Source organism: Diprion similis, chromosome 8 (assembly GCF_021155765.1).
Source record: "Diprion similis isolate iyDipSimi1 chromosome 8, iyDipSimi1.1, whole genome shotgun sequence".
NCBI lineage: Eukaryota > Metazoa > Arthropoda > Insecta > Hymenoptera > Diprionidae > Diprion > Diprion similis.
Genome location: NC_060112.1, coordinates 17,486,245 through 17,507,053, shown reverse-complemented (window position 1 = coordinate 17,507,053; position 20,809 = coordinate 17,486,245). Strand labels below are relative to the sequence as shown.

The following is a 20,809-nucleotide window of genomic DNA, read 5'->3' as shown; positions in this document are numbered from 1 at the left end:
AACAGATTTCTGCAATGGTTAATTTCGTCTAGCTGTCACGTTTTGGATTATCCCCGCGTTAACTGAGGATATATCCCCGTGATTTTTGCAACGATACGTTGTCCGTTGACTGAACCTATCTGAACTGGATTGAAGACGACGCAATATCGAGTCGATAAGTGCATTGCAGAATTAGTCGGCTGGTCTCTAAGGTCTCAGTTCATAGTTTGTAACATATTCCACAGGAGCGCCACAGGGTAACCGGGGTATGTATAAGATTTGTATAAGACGTTTCGTGGTTCGTGGTTGTATTTTGTTGTATGCAAAAATCATAGGCAAAAATGGGACTCACGTCACATTCAATATCGTTCACTATTTGCCGCTGTACGGTTCCCTTCTTTTCGTAATAGAATCATGGAATATTCAAGACGATAAACAAATTACCGAAATTAATCAACAGAAGTGCTAAAAAATATTCTATACTACGGTGCTCCTACGTCCAGTAGTATTTGTAAGGATCGGCCATCGTGTGTCACGTTAAAATGTCAAACTCTGATTCACGAGCTTGCAGGTATTAATATTCTAAATATGTTTACAGATTGATTGAGTACAAACAATACCCAGAAAGACGAAAATTAAAAAGGAAAAATGGCAGCGCCCATATCCCAAGGATGCATTCTTCTATTTATTCTCATAAATGCCGGTAAGACTATCACGTCATACCATAGAGCTTATCATCGCACTTAGTCATTTTTGCTCTGATTTTAACCTCGACGAAACATTTTTCTCACTTTAGCTTGTAGTGAGAGGATCAAAGACATGATATACAAGCCTTTAGAAGGTGTTTCAGCGTGTTTTCGTCGCCACAATGGTACTAACCAATTCGGTTGTTCATGTGAGTATAGAACGTTTCATTAAAAGTCAGTCATAAGTTTCTGAACATCGATGCGAATGTAGAAGATATGGAAAAAATTAGAAACTAGTAAATTACCAAATTGTTTTGCAGCAAGTCGATCGGGAAGCGTCGGCGTTATTCATATAGTTGAGAATGAGACTGAGCTCGTATGGTTGGAAAAAAATGGCAATGCTGGGCCATATACAGCTGTTGTACCATTTTCAATGTTCACCAGAGATACTTTAATTCGGTTACAAAACACAGAAAAGATAAATGGAATTCTGCTGACATATAATTCTAGCTTAGAACGACCGTCCCATTACTCCCCCGATGATACCTGTCCCAATAGATATTCAGGATTCAAGCAGTGCAATACTGATAAACCTTGGAATCCCTGGGGATCTGCATTGCTCATGGAAGACTGGCCATTCCCAATGTTTCATTTGAAGGTAGGCATAGAATTTGAATTACATCCTCATTGGATTTTGGTTGACACCAATTGATGCAAAAATTTCAAGCTTGTTTTACTCTGCAGGATGAGAGTCAATTGAATGATGTCAAGTCTTGTTTCACTACCTTCAATGCACATGATCGTGATAGCCAAAGCCAGCGTTCACTCTGTGCCCTGGAAATGAAATCATTTATGTTCTCTGCTGTGGATTCGGAAACTTGTATACGACGAAGCATGCCAAGATGGAACTTTAATCCACCTCAATACTGTGACCCTTTGGGTGACAGAAATATACATTGGCCATTAGCAGCACTGGACAATGAAACGGAATCTGTGATCCTTGTAACAGCACGCTTGGATGCTTCAAGTCTATTCGACGCACTAGCACCAGGCGCTAGTAGTGCAGTCACAGGATTAGTTACACTCATCGCTACGGCACACTATTTGCACAATATGAATCCAATTGTTGGAAGTGAGTACGAAATTGAAAAGTATGAACCATTTGAAAAATGTGAACAATTTGAATATATTTGCTTTCCAGAAACGAATGTTGTATTTTCACTGTTGAATGGTGAAGCGTTTGACTACATAGGGTCCAGTCGATTTGTGTACGACTTAAAAAATGGCAGTTTCCAATCATTGGGAGGGACAACTTTAATGTTTGATCAAATTCGCACTGTTGTTGAGCTGGGCCAACTTGGGGAAGGAGATATCTATCTGCATTCCAGCAACTATGAAAATGATTCACTAATAACTGCATTGATCCCAAACTTACCTGCAACAGTTTTAAAAGACAGCGTACCACCTGCATCAATCCAAAGATTTCTGGCTGAAAACTCTACCATTAGTGCAACAGTAATTGCAAATCATGGGGTAAATTTCACAAACAAGTATTATCACAGTATTTTGGATGATGCAGAAAGTGTCGATTTCACGAGGTATGAATATCATTATTTGGATAAACATTCTCTTCTGTCTGTATTGTATTCCTGCCAACTCATTGGTAATTGTTTTTAATTTTAGCTCTGAATCTGGTCTTGCCAAAAGTCTGGATAAAATTGCACGTGAGCTTGCTAATCAGCTATTTGTCACTGTTACTGGGACAAATGCATCCAATAATGGTTCTGGAAATATCGAGAACCTCGTTACAAAAATTCTCTCTTGTTACCTAGAAAGCGCCAACTGTTCTTTATTTAGATCAGCTTCGGCTCCTGGCCACGAATTACCGAATCATGTCCTGCCACTGTATGTTGGCGTTACCAGATCGCTAAATCGCGCGACACGTTTAACTGGACACCTGTTGGCTTTATTGACAGGTACAACACTGTCTGAATATGATTCCAGTATGTGCCATGCAAACCATTTCCTTTGGGTGGAAGGACTTAATTTCCAAGGGACGTGCATCAACTCTACAGTCAATTACAGCATTGCAACAAGCCCAGCTTTCATATTGCATGGTAATGTTAACATGAATTTTTCTGAACTTGTATGTCTTGAACTGAAAAAACAAGTGAAACCAATAATGTAAGAATTTATGAAGACTAATCATTAATGTTTTTACTTCAATATTCGCAGGATATGATATGAAATCCGGAAATTATTCCACATGGACAGAATCCGTGTGGCAAGTACTAAGCATGAGGATGTTTCTGAAGCCCTCTGCAGCAGCAGAACGTTTGAGCGTGATTATTGGAATTTTAGTTGCAATTGCTTCGTTTATCATAGTCTGGTTTATCCAGTTCCGTGCTGATCTCCTTTTCAATCGGATGTAAGTTGAAATCTATGACTAATCATTGAATGAGTATATACGTAGGTATACTTTTATGCATTACAACAATCAATTAAAACGTATTTATTTGGAGTTATGTATGTGTTATTGGAATGCTTATCGATTTGAATTATTATTATTGAACTTGCGATCCACTTGCGCTTTGAAATGGGTTTATACCTCAGATTGATCAGATTACATATAAATTACAGTCGGCACACCATAATTTCGCTTCTTCATAGCTCTGTGGATAAAGCGGGAAATTAAAACGCGTTTTTTCTCTCATACTTTGCCTATGACATTCCTAAAATATAATATCTACATGTAGTAATGTGTCTGACAATTTGCAATCTCAGTGAAGAGTTACAAAAACTTCATACCTATTCGGCTGCATTACGAGTAATATTAATTTTTTATGTAGAAGCAGACTTTGTAATGTATTTGTCGACAACCTATTCTGAAATGTAAACCCAGTATTGCCTAAGGTAGATTGCTTTTCGGAAAAATATTTCATATCCATGTTTGTACTATTTGAATGTGTGTCAATGCGAATAATTAATTTATCAGAAAAGTAGCATAAATTTTTGTGGCTTCATGAAAATTTACGTTTGTGGCTTTTCACTGTTCTTATCCGCATGCCACCTAGTGACAATAAATATTCGCTTGTAATTCAATCTAGGCCCCAATTAGCAAAATCTAGATTTCAATAAACTTGAATTATTTCAGTGGAACTGCGGATTGCTAGGGATACGCCGCGAACCACATGACAATGACCAGGCTAGATTTGCGTCGAGAAGAACGTAATGTTCCAGTAACTAGTCTTTGAATTCAAAATGTGTGTGGTTACGCCCTCGGAGCAATTATTTAAAATTTTCATTATTTAGGGTCCACCAATGCTTTTTTAAAATAAGTAGCTGTTTTAAGGGGGTTCAGTACTTTGGCCTTCAGTCTCTCAGCTAAATAACATATAACAATGACTTGTCGCAAACGCCAAGGATCTGTAATACCTTATTTATTATACCTAAAGTATCAGCGCGCGTTCACCTTAGCGGGAGCGACCCTCGCCGTTTTTATTTTTATATGCTCTCTCTACTTATGATATCAATTAATTCATACAGTTAGAAATGGAATCGAGCAGTGCATAACATTATAATATGTAATATTATTAATTGTGAATTAATTTGATTGTAATTACTTTCATCAGAAGTGTATGCCCCATGTTAATTAAAATCTTGACTGATTTTTAAGTCTAAAAGAATTCTTCAATATTACTTATAAAGATAAATGTGTAGTATCACATTTTATGAGTTCTACTAATTTATCTGCAATGGTAGAATAACAAATTATAGTACTAGCAATACAGTTGTCATTAACCGAGCAACAAATCTCAAGATTAAAAGAGTTGTAGAATACTGTTTAGGAACGCTAAAAAAGAAAGAGAAAAATAAGAACTTCTTAGCCAAACAGTTATACATAGCTTGACACGGTGGTCGCCATTTCGTGCTTGATTTTCAACTTGACTTTAAACAGCGAATACAGGAAGCTTCGCAAATAACCAACGATTATGCAGCTGAAAGGTTCTAGTCTCATCTCCATTTGAAGCTTTGAAACTCGAAAAAAATAATCCATAATCGTTTAACTGCGTTTATTTCACTCAAAACAACTCAAACCTCACTCAAAATTTGATACACATTCGATTCTGATATGTAGATTTCGCAGGAATTAGAATGATTAGATTTCAGAAAGAACTACGAAAAATATGTGGAATTAATCGAATTTTGTCAAGTCTTTCGTTTTTAATTTTTTACGTCTGAAAAGTGTTTAATAAAGTCACTTCAAATAAAATGAGCGCAAATGAAAAATAGTAAGGGACCAATTTGCAAATTTCAAAACTCGAAATAAAGATGAAACTAGTATGTTTCAGCCATATAATCGTTGTGTATTTGCGAACCTTCCCGTAACAATATCAGCTGTTCGAAGTTGACTGAAAAATCAAGCATGAAAAGGTGGTCACTTGAGCTCAAGCACAAGATGAAAATGAGTGGATCTGTCATTCTGCTTGTCTAATACTAGTGCTGTGTTACGTCGGTGACTGAGTCGCTACTCATAAATGCAATTTTCCCATTTCAAGTTTTCTTCATGTTTTTTTTTTCAAAAATCATTACTATTGAACATTATTGTTCAACAACATATACTGTATTAATCTTGACAAATATAAGTTGGAACAACCACAGAATAACCAGTATGAGAAAATTGCAGAAAAGCTTAAACATTTCAATTTTTTTTTCTTTAATATCTTATCCTAAAACTACATACTATAATATTGGCTTCGCACAATTGTAAAAGGCTCTATAACAAAGTCATGGCATCACTTAATTTTTATACTTTAGATTAATTTGCTTTTTGCTCAAGGGTTTTGTTACACAGTGAAACTAACATACTGCTAACACAAAGGTACTAAATTTGATAATCACAGCATTATTTCTACGTGACTACAAATTTCTCTGATTCAGATCATATGATGGGGTGAGAACACTTTGAAATTTTATGATTTGAAAAATGTACCCAACATTATAACTGGACAGGGAATCAAACACATCACCACATGTTCCTCAACTATTCAATTGATTGGTGCAGCTGGATTATTTTTTCAACTTTTCTTCGCTTCTGGTAATTATATGCTCTACAACTATTTGTATGTTACTTTTCAATGTGGATAATACGTCGATGAAGAATTATGCTATTGACTTCAATGGAAAACAGATGAACTTAAATTTTCAAACTAAAAATGTTCATTCAAAATATGGGGACGGTGAGATACCCATTTCTATCGAGAACCTGTAATACTTTTTTGAAAAAGACCATTATGCAGGTAATAGTATTTACACGAAGCTATACGTAATATTCTTTGAACACAGAAAGTGATAACAAATAGCACTGCTTGTCATAAAGATGGAGGCGCTGAATGCCAGTATTTCTGATGTACACAAAATCTTCACAATTTATTACACTCAATATTATGATTCATATCATTAGAAAATTATTTACCTTAATATTTTGGGGACTGCATCAGTTGCTTTTTCATTTAAAATCATAAACAAACACGGTGGTTAAAACCAAAAGCAACTTCAAAATTTCAGGAAAATAACAAAGTTATTTGTTCTTTGGCAAGTCACTTTTCGGTGTATAATAATTTTAATTGATCAAGCTTTTTGTAGATATAAGAAGTATGTATAACTGTACAAGGTGTAAGATGGTATTGTAAAAAATATGGGGGATTTTTGCAAGCGTGATGGCATTTATTATCAATAAACTTAATTAACAGGGCGTGGATGTACACGAGACAAAAAGAGAGAGAAAAAGAGAAATTCATTTCTTTGATTTCACCAGTAGGCAATATTTTTTTTAGTATGTATGCATTATGTATATACTCTTACTTCCTGTGTGTACATTATAATCTTCATTTTCAACTCAGCAGGGAGTAGTTTCAAATTTATCTGATTTGTATCGAAATAGGGGAAATAATTTGAATTGTCATACCGAATTATTTTTCCCAAGACATGACTTTTCTCAACAATTAAAGAATGACACATATTTTTGTAACGAAAAGTCATCACTTATTAACATTTATACTGAGTGAGCAATCCATAAACTAAGTGTTCAAGAATGTACACAACTTGAAACAAAAAGAAGACTGCTGATAATAATAAACTTTGATAATAACTTCGTGTAACGAAAAAAGTTACGCACTCCCGCATAAATGTTTACGCAGTGTTATTGTTACAATTATTTGCTGTAATAATAGAAACGCATGTAACACTTTCAAGATACGGAGACAATGACAGACGACAAGTGAAATTAAGAAAATGAGTTAGGCAGTACATATGTGGGATTTATAATAAAATGAATTGTGTAAAATTGTTATATCATATATCATCCTTAGGTCGATTATAAGTGATGTTAAAATCTGAAGTGAAAATTACACGTTGCGTGCAAATAACCTGATAAGTTCAGCCTGAAGGTCCGTACATACACAACACAGGTTGTTTTAGAAATTTTTGTTTTATGCAATAGGTTTCATGGGATGAGATAATCGCGTGTTATTATATAATCAAATATAAATTTGATCAACATTTTGTTTTGCATATGTTCGAACCATATGTATCATATATATACATATATAATTCTTAATTTTAAGTATTTACTAATCATTAGTATTCATTCAGTATACAAGTATGAAGTAGGAGGCTGGGCACCGCCCACCGAGCTATCACAGTTGTCTGGTGCCGCAGCACATACGTATACGTGGTTCAGCCTTAAAACCTACCTTTTATCCTATTATTTTCCTTAATTTCAAAGATCATATAAGATATAAATATAGCCTTGTACGAGATTTACTGCACTATCCGAATTAACAGATTCCTATATCGGGACATAATTATTGCACGCATGTAAATTTCCACCAATGCAACATTATTTGGTAAACCTTATACCAAGCTATACCATGTTACGTGCTGTCTGCAACTGATGATGGCGTTCGATTTATGTAAGTACATTTACAAGCTGGTTATATATATATATATTTTTCATTCTATAGAATAATAGGTATAAAATTTCAGAAAATGTTCATCAACACCTTTATTTCGCACGTCGTAAACATAAGTTCTTTTCATCATTTAATAACGTTACATAGCCCAAGAAATGCAACACGTGGCACCTTACCAATTATCACAAAATATACCTCATAGAATAAATTATCTCGATTTATTGCCATTTTCAGCTGCTTAATAAGAATAATTTGATCGGGAATTTGAATAGAATTGTAGTAAGAATCGAGATTATTGACGTGCAAATTTGTCGATGTAGAATTAATACAAATCATAATTTTTTGTTCATAAGTTGATTTTCATTAAAAAACGTATCAGAAGTTATTTGATTTAAAACGGTAATTATCATATGTAGACAGCGTATGGCTATCAACTATGCGTGGCGTGTGCGTGTCGTCACGTCGTATGTCTTCCGTTAATGCAGCGTAATATTAAAAATTTTTTCGTTACGAACTGTTAATATTTATCGTTTCAACGTTATTACTTAGTAATAGGTTTAGTTTAGTATGTATTACTATGTACAGCAGTACCAGCCCGCAAGCTGTGGTACATGCACAGAGACGACACTTAGAGTTTAAAAATATACTCATATATTTTTAATTTAAGTAGTTATTATTATTATCATGGAGGGACAGCACTTTGCTACGTGACGACGATGCAGAGCTGGTTGTCTCGACAAGTAACCAAGTTACCATGCTCTTCGATGGCACAATATTAAACACTAATTTATGAAGGCATAAAGTACTGTAAATGACCAAATTATAAAAACTAAAATCAAATGAGCAAAGTATATTTATTTATTACGACAAATTGTTAAACTTCAGTCATATTTGTTGGTAACTCGTAATAAACAATTTTACTAATACCGTAGAGTAAACAGGGGGAAATAAAGGAAATGTGCGAAAATCACAAGTGTGTAGTCGCAAACAGCTATGAACAATTAACAAACAAATGCGATATAAGATTCATGATAATAGAAGAGCTTGATATACTTGACCTACATGTCCCCGACTTGCAAGAATGATTACGTATCGGACAGTTAAAGCAAAATATAACGTCGAATGCCTTAATACTGTAGTGAGCAACTGGGTGTGAAGATACCGCGGAGAGCCGACGTTTCTTTTAGTAGACAGAGGTCAGTGAAGATCGTCTTCGTCGCTATCATTGCCATCTTTAGTTCTATCGACATCAACTTCGCCATCGCTGGTACCTGAGTCACTCCCTGAATCTTCCGACTGCCAGCCTGACTGTTGTTGGCTTTGTGGTTGCTGTTGCTGCGCGACGTGTTTGGCAACTTTGTGTCGCTTGCCAGCACGAGGTATCGCCTCTGCTCCTGCACCATCTAACATCGGTTGTAAAATTCGTCGTCTGGCATTAATGAACCAGTTATTAACCTGAAGAAGCGTTAGGTTCGTTTGGCTTGCAATTTGTCGTTTTTCATCTTCCGTCGGGTATGGATGCTGTAATAAATTTTTACATTTTTTTCACACAATAATTTTTAAACACCATACTGACGAAAGGATATCTATACTTACAACCAAGTGTTGGAAAAGCCAAGACCGCATAATACTGGTGGCTTGTTTCGGAAGGACACCTCGTTTTTGTCTTCCCTTTCTAGCGCTACTGTGACCGCCACTATGACCGGAAGTTGTTGTACCACAACCTTCGTCTTCATCTTCACTCGGTGCTGGAGATGGGGAGCCTGCAACAGTAATATCTAATTGATGTTCATTTACAATTCTTGAGCAACCATGACATCACTAGCATATTCTACTAGGAAAAACTGACACAACAAAAATGAATGCCTATTTAAATAAAATAAACTTATTTTTTGCATTGGTATTCGAAATCTTCAAGAAACGTCAAGATTCTCCAGTGAAATGGAGAATATAATTCCGACTAAATCGCTTTAAAAATCACAAAACTAGCATGTGAATAGCATAAATATCAAGTCAAAGCTTGGGAGAGATGTTTTTATTTCGAAAGGTATCTCTGCAGAGACGATGTTAGCAGTAAATAATAGGGTAGGGTAACTTCGAACCAAAATACTTTTCGTCACTAGCATCACCAACATCAATATACTGATTTTCACGTTGTTGCAGTGGAAGAAGTCCCCAATATCCAGCTTCTTCCAAGTATATTCTTTCACCGGTATTTACTGAGTCAAATTCCTCTACAAACGTAAGTAATCAATAGTATACTCTTCATACATTGTATCAAACATATCAAGACACTGTTGAAATGATTATAAAATTGTAGAGAACACACGATTATCAACAGGTATAATGCTTCTGGAAAAAGTAATCCTAATTACGGAACGACAATAAAATCATAAACAAGCTTACCTTGACCGAGATACATGTCATTTGCAGATGCGTTAGGGTGAGCCCCGATCTGTGAAAGGGGAGTGCTACCATGGACCATCGATGGCGAGGGTGGATCATCGTTGTCCTGGCTGCTAGATCTGTTTGAGTGTTGAGTGGCGGATGACGACCGCGTGGAAGAGGGACGGTCATTACCCCTCTCTCCGTGAATCGCCAAAATACCCGCACTACTCTCCAACAGTAGATCCCCCCCGCTCACTCCGAGTCCGTTAGCTCCCGACTCAACATCATTGCCTGTAGATGACAGCACCTGGCAAATATATGTCGCAACTAGCCGTCAGAGAGCAGGGGTGGGATACTATTACGCTTTCAAGAGGTGTGCAAGTACCATATTTTCAATGTAACATCTTTCATGCGAATTGTTGCAACTATCAACTGGTATGCGACAAATTGAATCAATTGATGAGAATTGAAAATGTTTGTTTACACAGTGTAACCATAGAAACTTATAACGTATTGAAAATCGAGAGAATTTATCAAGAATAAGTTCTACCAATTATTCTATGAGCCATTCTTTTATATTATTACATGTTGTTTATTTTTTGTTACAATTCTTTTGAATTCCCACAGCATATATTACAAGAAATAATGAGACTAAGAAAAGAATTATGTCTATCATTATTATAATTCTGCCCAGAGTTATCATTGAAATTTTGGCATCAACGATACTCCCACACCTCTAATACTATAAGGATATCTACTTAGGTAATGGGACAGGGTAGGGATCCCTGCGAATGAGAATGCGACTAACCTGTAGAGGGCTGCTTCCGTTGCTGCCGCTCGAAGGACCCATATCGTGTCCCTGATGACTGTAGTCGCTGCGAAGTAGATTTTCGCTCTGCATTTTGCCCTTTAGACACGTTATGTATCTGTTGCAAAAGTCTTTGCAGAGTTCCTGAACTTTTTCCAATTCTAGCAGATGAATTCGTAACACCTGTATGGCCTTGATCATCTGCAAAAACAGCAATATTTCACTAGTGTTGTTCAACTGTTCACTATCTATTCTGATGTTATTTAATTACTTTCATTTATTTTTCTAATTTACGAGCTTGGGCAGTACTTCATTGGAACTCTGTACGAACTGTGCTCTAGAATTCTATTTACGATAGACATTAATGTGTGGGCTTAAAAAATTTGATTAAAATATCTTTGTAAACGGCAACTCAAGTTTAAAGAAATTTCCAGAACTCCCATAAAAACTGGACACATGGATGTAAAAAAAATGTAGTTTAATTTTAGTTGGTCGGCAAGAATTGTTTAGAACTTAAATCAAGTTGCTAGTCCACTGAGATGAGCTGTACATCAGCAGTGATACAAATCCTATTCTTTTGAGTGAAATAGATTGCACATATGAGACTTACCAGACCATCAATCTCTGGGTCATTGATTAGGAATGGTTTTCGGTCTCTTTCTTGATGTTGGACAAACGCCTGAATGTCCATGTTGAAACTTTCCGATGTTGAATTGTCTGAGCTTTGCGTTGCTTGCTCGCATCTTTCAAACAGTAACGCTAATAATGGGAATAGAGGATGTTTATAGACGGCCCTTTTGTCTGCTTCAAACTGAGCTTGGTCTTGATGTGTCGTATAGTCAGCTACCCCGCTTGCAGGGTCCTGATCGTAGCCAGGGGTGACCATTGCTAGCGCCACTGCGGTGCTACCTTCTTGCATCCTATCATTCCACTCTCGAACTAGCCATTGTCACCCAAGTCCTCCGGGGCCTGATACACTTTTATATATAGAAGGAAAAAAAAGATAAGTTTCTCTCTTTCTTCTCTGACAAGTTTTCTTCCCACGAGGATTCACCTGTAAGTAGATAAATGTAATGTAAATTATCGAACCATAATCAGTTTTCAATGGTTCTTCTAAAAAGGGAACACAGGAAACTGGAAATTTTTTTATTTACTTCCTAACTTTGTGAGCCCGAATTCCAGTGGCTAATTTTGTTTCACTTCAGACTTCTAACATTCTTTGACGGTAGTAGCTACTGACTTAGTAGTTTGTAAATATGTAAGACAGATTTTTCCAAATTATAAACTTTGCAAAGGGCTCTTCATGGGGTTCGGTATACACAATCTTTTCTACTTATCGTCAGTTCAATAATACATTTCTATAATTTTCAAACTCGACAACATACGAAATAATACTCATACAAATATACATTAATATAATATAACACTTTAATTCGAAAATAGCTTTTTTATTATTATGTCTTCAAAGTAATTAAACATAATGAAACTTTATAAACTTATTGGCAGTAATTTATGACAATAAGCGAAGTTATTTAGCAAGCTCGTACAGGAAGCGACACACATTTTTTATTTTGTTCAAATTTTAGCTAGTTCAAATTAGCTAATTCAAGTATATATATTCATTATCTCTTTCCTTTTTCATGCTTTATGTACAAGGTTGAAAAAAATTCCAGTAATAAAGACCTATTAAAAAAACGATGATTTCCATCCTGAGCTAGTTTTAAGTGTTTAACAGAGCGGTCCATATATACTACATATAATGTACGGCATCCACAGGCCACTGATGTTGGTACGTAGTTCGTGCTCATCTTGAAGGAAATTCTTTCCTTGGTACAGACCGCTCTCGCTTAAGTGTAATCTATATTATATTTAAATATCTTTAAATAAGTTGTCAAAAAGTTCATACGAAATATCGCAGATTTATTTTATACATAACTAACATCTGCAAGTATTTCCCATTTGAATTTGAATAAGTTGTTCCAAGGAAACGCTTTTTACCATATCTGATTGACATTTAGAATATACTTTTATGTAGGTGTATGTATAAGAGGATTACGGAATTATACAAGAATAATGGATGCTACAGTCAAATTGCTGCAACGGGTTCTCCATTTCCTATAACGTAACGCCTTTGCTCGGTGTGAATTTAGTTTTAACACAACGAACGAACGAACGAACGAACGAACGAACGTTACGAAGGGACGAAGGAAGGAAGGAAGGAAAGTCGCCAGGCCGGCAAGCAGAGAGAGCAGCATGAGACTCGCGCTACTGCATTTAAATGTCATCATTAGAAGCTTCACCCGGCGGCTCTCGAACCGCCAAACCCTTGGCGGTGGTGCCTGCCGCCCCTCGCGATTCTCCGCATGAATAAATAAAACACTGCGCAACGGCGACAACGTATGTGAAAATGTTCCAAGAAGAGAGGAAAAAATAAATAAATAAAATTTTGTATAAATATATAAATAAATAAAATAAAATTGTTAAGACTTCGACACGTGTTGCAGTATTTTTTCTTCTCTACCCCGCAATCTCATATAATGCAATATACATATATATATTATAAAAAATAATAATATATATATATATATATATATATATATATATATATATATATATATATATATATATATATATATTATATATATCTCCCCACACCCACACAAATATTTATGTATTATTGCGATATTCGGGGTGAACGCGGAGGCGCGTGTTTGGAAACCTGAAACAAGGGATACTTTAACAGCTGCATGGTTGAATAACGAACGCGCGGGTGAATGTTTCAGCAAGCAGAGAGAGAGACAGAAGGCCTGTGGCGGGTGTTGTATGTGCAATAAAAGCCGAACGGAATGAAATAGCTACAATTCGGAGTCTCGAGTGGTGTTTACACAAAGCAACTGATAAAATTATACGTAGCTGCCCTTTCAACCCCTCCCTCCCTCCCGCCGACCGTTCCTTCATCCCTCCCTTCATCCCACGTCCAACGCGGCCAAGACATCGGGAAAATTGCTCGCGGCCTTAATTAAAGATGGAGGAGTCGGCGGAAACTTTTAATCAAATTCTATAGCATCGGTGAAAACTCCCACCCCGATTATAAGAACACACCTCAAAGTGTATAACATCCCGTAACTAGAAAAGCCTAATATATGTATTATGAAACTACGGAAGTGCGGTTCGTTCGCTGTATTCCTGGATTTTTCTCAAACCTTAAACCCGCGTCTCCCGTATTTTCATATTTGATCTGTACCAAATTTTACCAACAAGTAATATATATCCAAACGTTACGCGACCGTTCGTTATACTATACATACTTTGTAAACCACAAAACTCCTTGGAATGTCGAAAATATTTTTCAACTGTAAGAAGAATCACATTCACTTATATTTCTCATAAACAGCGAGAACCTCTGACAATGCGGGTATACAAGTTACACCAAACGGCAAACCCGCTACACTGATGGATTTGTGTATCCTACATCGTTTGTCTTTTTGTTCAGAATTACACCGCGTGGTATAATCACGTGTACGCCCATATAACTGGTATTAATACGATATGTATGTTGTACGTGTACCAGGTACCTAAATATTATGACACGGTACGATTTGTCTGCTATCGTGTCGTTGTTTCTTTTTTTCCCTCTTTTCTTTCTCTGTACGTATCGATCGTCAAACTCTACAGCCAGATCAGAAACGTTTGATATATTTCAAACAGCACGCAAACACGCATTTTGCACCAAGCGATGCAATTCCGATCGCAGCTGAATTTTTTCCACGCTGTGTGTAAATATACAATGTATATTATTGTATAACGCGAAAAAAAATATCATCTAAAACAACGGTACGAAAATGTCTACGGTTGACTTTACCTGTTTTACCACACACGTGTCCCGAATAGAATTTAGAGCTTGCATCTGTCACAATCGAGTAGCTTCTCAGCGAATAAACGAATGCAGAAATAAAGAAAAAAAAAAAAATGTCACAGATTTGAGTAACAATTTATTGTTCGCGTACCGCGTTAGCTCGTACCCATTGCTAGGTTTCCTTTCCGTACCCACCCGACACTCTTACAAAGATCCACAAGCACTCCATGCCCATACATACATGCATGCATGTATACATGGGTGTCCATATACCCTATATAGAGAAAGAAGAAGAGGCGCGTCGAACGTTGAAAAGAGCAAAGCTCGGCGCGAGGGTCTCTCTACAGCCATAGCCAGCAGGGGAAGGAGGATGAGGATGAGAAAGAGGATGAGGAATAAAAGGAGAAGGAGAGACAGAGACTACGGTATAAGCCGGGCAAAGGGTGTTGGAGGCTTGGAGAGAACCGAAGGAGGGAGGGCGAAAGGAAAGGGGACAGGCGCCATTACTTGCAAGTGGCGCTTTCGGAGCGCATCTTTCCGACAAAGCCGATATTTATCGCCCCCGGGGTTGGTTTGCCCGCAGCCAAGGTTTCATTTAAAATATTATCGCTGACAGTGGTCCGCTCATCCTCTATATCCTAGGCCGCACAAAACCCACAGGAAACGCCGCAAAAATATCCCCATCCCCTTTCATCTGCCTTATATATACATATAACACTGTTCCACCTGTACCTTCCGCCTAACGTCCCGGCCTATAACCCATACCTATACCTATAGCTATAGCTACACGTACATCGGCGCTGAAATGAGATCTTGTACGCGGATGAGATTGGTATATAGCTACAAGATATTTCGCTGAAGGGATGAATATTGCTTTTGGATTTGATTTTTTTTTTTTTTTTTTTTATTATATATTCATTTTTTGATTTTTTAATAGACAACATCTTTCGAATAATTCGCTGCCCATGTTATACGAATTCGTTGAATACATGTGTACATTATTCTTTTTTACCAAATTTATTGAGAAAAAATTAATCTTGATTAATGGTTCATCGAGATTGAAACGGAAGATTTGCGAAACTTTTATCGAAATACAATTTTCGAGATTCAAAACTGTTAGTTCACGTTTAATAATAATGTGCATATATTTACTGAATTAATTCGACATCGATATATCAGTAACAGAAGGCTCTGTTCACAACGTTATAACGATAGAAATTAAAAATTTAAAAAAACAACCCCTCAGAGACCAACCGCTCGGCAAATTCCGGCAACAATAAGCCAGGGTAAAAAAGGGGCTTTCAACGTAAGCAGGTTTCAACTACCTAATTCCAGGATTTAACGCGGACTGGCAGGGACGTTGACTTTTCGTGTCAAATTATGTAGAAATTGGGTGCGCGACACGCGGAGGGGTTGGTCGTGCGGACACACCACTTCAGTTTGGATATAAGGTAGGCAATTCGTGAGCAGCCCCAGAGAAGGAACCACAATTCCCAACTCAGCTGGATAAAGCCGGGGCTATATGCATATTTACAAAGGGTTAAGAACCGAAAAATATAAGGCGAAGGGAATATCTAAAAAGAAAGCAGGAAATTACCGATAATCGATCAATTCGATTGGTAGTATATTTATATATTTATTATTCATAAATATGTTGTTTTTTCTTTATTTTTATTGTTTTTCTACTTTTTTCACGGGATTTCGAACATTCTCATCAAGGCCGCAGCAAGCAACTCTTCTTATCGATTGGAATGATAAACTTTGTAAGAAACGAAGAGCTGTAAAAAGAAAAAAACCCAGCAACGAAAAATAAGCAAAATGTTATAAGAGGCGAGAAATACATGTATGGGAGTAATTATTAAACGGCATTGTACCTCTGTATGGATTATATTATAAAGAACCCAGACGCGAAAGACGATCGTGAAATGAGCAATAAAAATTCTGCTTTACGTGCTGTCGGCGATCTTTCTACATATCTTGAGAGTAATTAATTTATTCAAAATTCATCTGGCTATAACCTTTTATAACTGAATGCAAAAAAGTGCAAAAAATACATGCATATAGTTCGTAAGGCAGAAATAAAAGACGAAAGTATGACCTAACAGGACGGTGTATATTTAATCGAATTACGGAAGAAGCCTTCGTTGCGAAAATTTCCGGCATGATAAGTGTGTTTACCACACGTCAGCACGGTAACAATTTTATGTTTTAATGGTCTCGCACTCGTATCGCTGAATTGTTCCCAATAAAATAGTGAGCAAATTCGAATGTGAAAAAGACCGACATTTTAGGTCGTTCATAGATCACAAGGTGAACCTGTATTTGAATATTATTATTGACCAGGAAAAGATTACAGGTGCGACATTTGATGAAAAAAAATTTAGCTATCTAATATGTCGTTGGTAGTTTTAACTATCGGATGAAGAACACGTTGAACGATTTTAATTTGCATTTCACAAGCAACTACATATCTCTGATTTTTTTAGATTAGAAGAAAAAGAGAGGAATCGACGTTCGGGTTGTAAATGCGTCTTTGGAGAAACAGGAGGTGGATTTTAAAAACTATAATTACCGCGGTTCCACAACGTTATGCTCACCACTGGACAAGGAGGCTCTGCTACAATAATTACGTTGCAACGACTCGTGGTCTTTAGGAATATAACGAGCGCTGCCGCCTTGAGCGGTGGAAATAAATGGCGGGCGTGATGGATAAATGCTCGTGTGCATCTCGAGGTGAAAGAATAAAAGAACAAGACAGTAACAATTTGTTGTTTCACTGCAAAGGATCGTGTCGTTTACGTCAGCATTTATTTCAACGCTATAAGAGTTCGCTGTAATTTAATATTGCAACGTACCCGGCTATCGTTACCTCAACGATAAGGCAATCGTGCATATAAATATGAATATCTTCGAAATAAAATCGTTGATATTCTTTTATACCACCACACAATCTCACTATTTGTGAAATTCAATTGTGCTCCAATCGATATATAGATACCGTCGGAATGAAAAATGACAAGTAATATCGAACATGCGAATTATGAAATATTGAACAGAAATTTAAGTTGAATTCAATAATAAATTCTTGAAAAAGCAAGAGTACAATGGGAAGAAATTTACGAACCTCGATCTCTCTCGATACTCAAGTTTTTAAACCGGCCGGAAACTCGTTTTCGCCAAGATTATCATCACTGTCATCATTTAATTTTATTTTTTTTCTTCACTCTGACTAACGACGAGAGAAATAGGAAGACACGTACTACATTACCGTTTTACCGGTATTAGGCAGGGCGGCGTATACGATTGTAATCACAAAATTGAATATGAAAAAAAAAACACGCACATGTAGGTAGTGTTACAACCGTATCTTGACGTAAGAACACAGAATGAAAGATGATCCAGTTTGGCTGTATAAAAAAAGCCGGGGAATATTATATTCGGAAACCACGTGTTTTTAGCTCAATCGCTCAATCAACGGAACCCGTACTAGGTGTTTACTATCTGTCAGTCAAAGCGACACCCCTCCACCCTATGAGCAGCCTTCAATGGCCGTCGATTTTTCACAGACCGGCGGCGGCGGTGGCGGCGGCGGCTGAGTCTGTCACTCAAACGTCAATAATGGCCGAAGTCCCTCCCCGCCTTGCCGCGAGCCAGAACAATCATTTTCATGCGAAGAGGGCGGAGCAAAAACTACGGAGCTACTGCTGGCTGCTGCTGCTTCTCTCGGTGCTTTTTGGTGTTCGAAAGGGCCGTACGCCACAAGGTGATATTTGGGAGGCGTTGGCTCCACGAAATTCACTCTAGCGACGTTGTTTTGTTTCACCCGAAATCACCGAAATATCGCTTGGGAACGAAGGAAGAAGAATTCTTGCAGGAATGCGTCGTTTAAACGTAACGCAGGAAGTACCCGTACTGTTGTTTTGGCGATCCGGTTATCGCTTGGCTTAATTTATTCTCATCGAACGACGTCGCCGCTCTGATCACACACCTGTATAAAAAGATGTGTTTTATCCGCGGGACAGACCAGTTTTGAGTTTTTAGTTACGCTACTGCGTCATCCCCACCCTGGTGTAAATAAGAATGCGCGCGCCCCTGACTTTTCGCGATCCCACGGATCGGGCAACGCGCATTCGAAACTAACCTATAATTTCGATTTGAGAACAATATATGTATATGCCGTTGCTGCGCGCGAGTGCGTTTGTACACGCATATGACGAGCATCTTTTATCAATTCGTAATTTGAAGCACGTGTTGTCCGTGCATTTGCTTTCTACGCTGAATGAATAAGCGAATTATTTACAGGAAAAATTGTACCGAAACGGTTTGGATTTTCGCAACCACCTCACACCAGACGACGTCGGGTCGGTTTTTTTTAAATACATTTTAAAATGTACGTAGGTAGATGCATTAGAGGGGACTTGACGTGTTCTCGACTGAAAGTTCCGTCACGCAATGTAGCTATAAAACTGTTTAATTTCTACCCCCGAGTATCCGAGTGCACAATACCGATCGGGGAATTGCACAATAACCCCGTTTCGGTAAACTTTACGATACAAAACTCAGTAACTTGATTCATCGAACGTCGAATACTGCAGTTTCAAAATCCACATAGATTCGCGTCAGGAGACGATTGTTTACAGCGAGTTTACAGGTGCCTAGCTACTGTAGATGGAAGAAATATACGGACAGCAGAATTTATAGCGAGTAAATCGTAACGTTAGAACCTACCGCTTGTCATGCGTTTGCGGATGTTCGTCGTCTGGATCCAAACTAGTATCGATCTTATCTATTTGTTAAAAAGTTCACCGTCAGCTTTGCAATGTAGAAAAAATGGGGCGTTTACTACTGACCGAAGTTATGCGCGAAACGAGATAATCTTCGAAGCGCGTCGAAGGATCGTCATCGTAGTTATTTCTTTGCTACAACTCGAAAACATAACCTCAACTTCTAGGCTAACGTTATTTCCGAGTTTATTTCATTCCACAGATGCGAGTATTACCTTCAATTTCTCGTTACCAATATTTATACTACCGCTGAAATAACAAACTATGTGTACTTCATATTAACAACGGGTGTACACTCACCAAACTGCTGGATGATTTCAGGTAGTCTGTGGTGAACAACACAACACGACTCACTTGTTTTTTTTTTTACCTCTTCTTTTCTCGTTTCTTTTTTCGGAGGTTCTTTTTACTTTCTTTTTTTCGTGTATTCTTTTCAGATCTGCGTTGAAGCGCGGATGAATATAACGTTTCGAATCGTCGTAATTCTCGGCCACGTGTCGCGAATCAAGCCGGGCTCGTCGTGGACGTAAACAAACCCTTTTCACACCGCCATGATCACCTGCGTTTCATGACTATTCACAACGATAATAAATTAGTGTCATTAGTAGACATTTTTCGATGCACCATCCGCCGTGCTCCTCCTCCTTCCACCGTCTCTTCTCTTTTGTGACGTCACGGACTCAATACTTTTCGCTGCGCTCGAGAAGTCGAGTCGCGTGTTCATAGGCCGAGATGATAACAGATGGCAGCACTCGAATATAGAGGCTCATCGACGATGCTCTGCTTTATCGATCGATCCCTGTCGACCAGGCGGGATTCTGTTTGAACAACTATTCTATATACATGCAACACTTTTACGTGTATTTTACCGTAATTTGCGAGTAAATAAAGACGATAATTTAGATAACAAGACTCCTTGTCTTTTACTTATACGTCCTTTTGTATCAGACCATCTATAAAACTAATTTTTTTACATAAATGACGGTTTGTTTGGGAACAAAAGTTCAGGTCACATTTAATTATTTCACAAAATATCTCACACACTCACGCATAGGATAAGTTTTACTTCGAGGAAAACATTTCCTCATTTGGTATCGTAAATGCATTGTATGCATTGTAATTTTTACCATCAAATTATATGTTAATTAGATACGTAAACAAAGTTGCTAACCAGAATATAAAATGTTCTTACGTGACTAGATTACGCACGAACTGATCATGACAATAAGACGGCTGTAGTCACATAAGTCTTTCGTAATCATGTAGGAATTCTAAAGGTGAAAAAAAAAAGAAATAAGACACAACGATTCAATTGCAGTATTAGGCAGAGTCTC

At 37.4% G+C, this 20,809-nt stretch overlaps 2 protein-coding genes across 4 annotated transcripts; one reads left to right on the top strand and one right to left on the bottom strand.

Annotated features, from left to right (window-relative positions):
- Window positions 1-272: 272 nt before the first annotated feature.
- Window positions 273-6,637, top strand: LOC124409896 (nicastrin). Of its 2 annotated transcripts, none has more exons than XM_046887842.1 (9): window positions 273-490; window positions 578-682; window positions 776-874; window positions 986-1,323; window positions 1,410-1,797; window positions 1,867-2,263; window positions 2,349-2,782; window positions 2,901-3,093; window positions 5,607-6,637. In XM_046887842.1, exons 2-9 carry the CDS (start codon window positions 628-630, stop codon window positions 5,632-5,634), a joined length of 1,932 nt encoding a protein of 643 aa, XP_046743798.1. In that variant the 5' UTR covers window positions 273-490; window positions 578-627; the 3' UTR covers window positions 5,635-6,637. The 2 variants fall into 2 exon arrangements, with proteins under 2 accessions (XP_046743798.1, XP_046743799.1); XM_046887843.1 differs by lacking the exon at window positions 5,607-6,637 and adding an exon at window positions 3,820-4,463.
- Window positions 5,051-20,143, bottom strand: LOC124409897 (homeobox protein PKNOX2-like). Of its 2 annotated transcripts, none has more exons than XM_046887844.1 (6): window positions 19,776-20,143; window positions 11,446-11,889; window positions 10,836-11,036; window positions 10,046-10,334; window positions 9,236-9,417; window positions 5,051-9,160 (listed from the first exon to the last, which is right to left on the bottom strand). In XM_046887844.1, exons 2-6 carry the CDS (start codon window positions 11,752-11,754, stop codon window positions 8,837-8,839), a joined length of 1,305 nt encoding a protein of 434 aa, XP_046743800.1. In that variant the 5' UTR covers window positions 11,755-11,889; window positions 19,776-20,143; the 3' UTR covers window positions 5,051-8,836. The 2 variants fall into 2 exon arrangements, with proteins under 2 accessions (XP_046743800.1, XP_046743801.1); XM_046887845.1 differs by having other exon boundaries at window positions 6,657-9,160; window positions 9,236-9,402.
- Window positions 20,144-20,809: the final 666 nt, after the last annotated feature.

Excerpts from the sequence above, each read along its gene's own strand:
- LOC124409896 (XM_046887842.1), top strand. The coding sequence starts at position 628 with ATGGCAGCGCCCATATCCCAAGGATGCATTCTTCTATTTATTCTCATA. Across the intron at positions 683-775 it reads ATTTATTCTCATAAATGCCG|CTTGTAGTGAGAGGATCAAA; the intron begins GTAAGACTATCA and ends TTCTCACTTTAG. Across the intron at positions 1,798-1,866 it reads TATGAATCCAATTGTTGGAA|AAACGAATGTTGTATTTTCA; the intron begins GTGAGTACGAAA and ends TTTGCTTTCCAG.
- LOC124409897 (XM_046887844.1), bottom strand. The coding sequence starts at position 11,754 with ATGCAAGAAGGTAGCACCGCAGTGGCGCTAGCAATGGTCACCCCTGGC. Across the intron at positions 10,335-10,835 it reads ACGGAAGCAGCCCTCTACAG|GTGCTGTCATCTACAGGCAA; the intron begins GTTAGTCGCATT and ends TATATTTGCCAG. Across the intron at positions 9,161-9,235 it reads GGCTTTTCCAACACTTGGTT|CATCCATACCCGACGGAAGA; the intron begins GTAAGTATAGAT and ends AATTTATTACAG.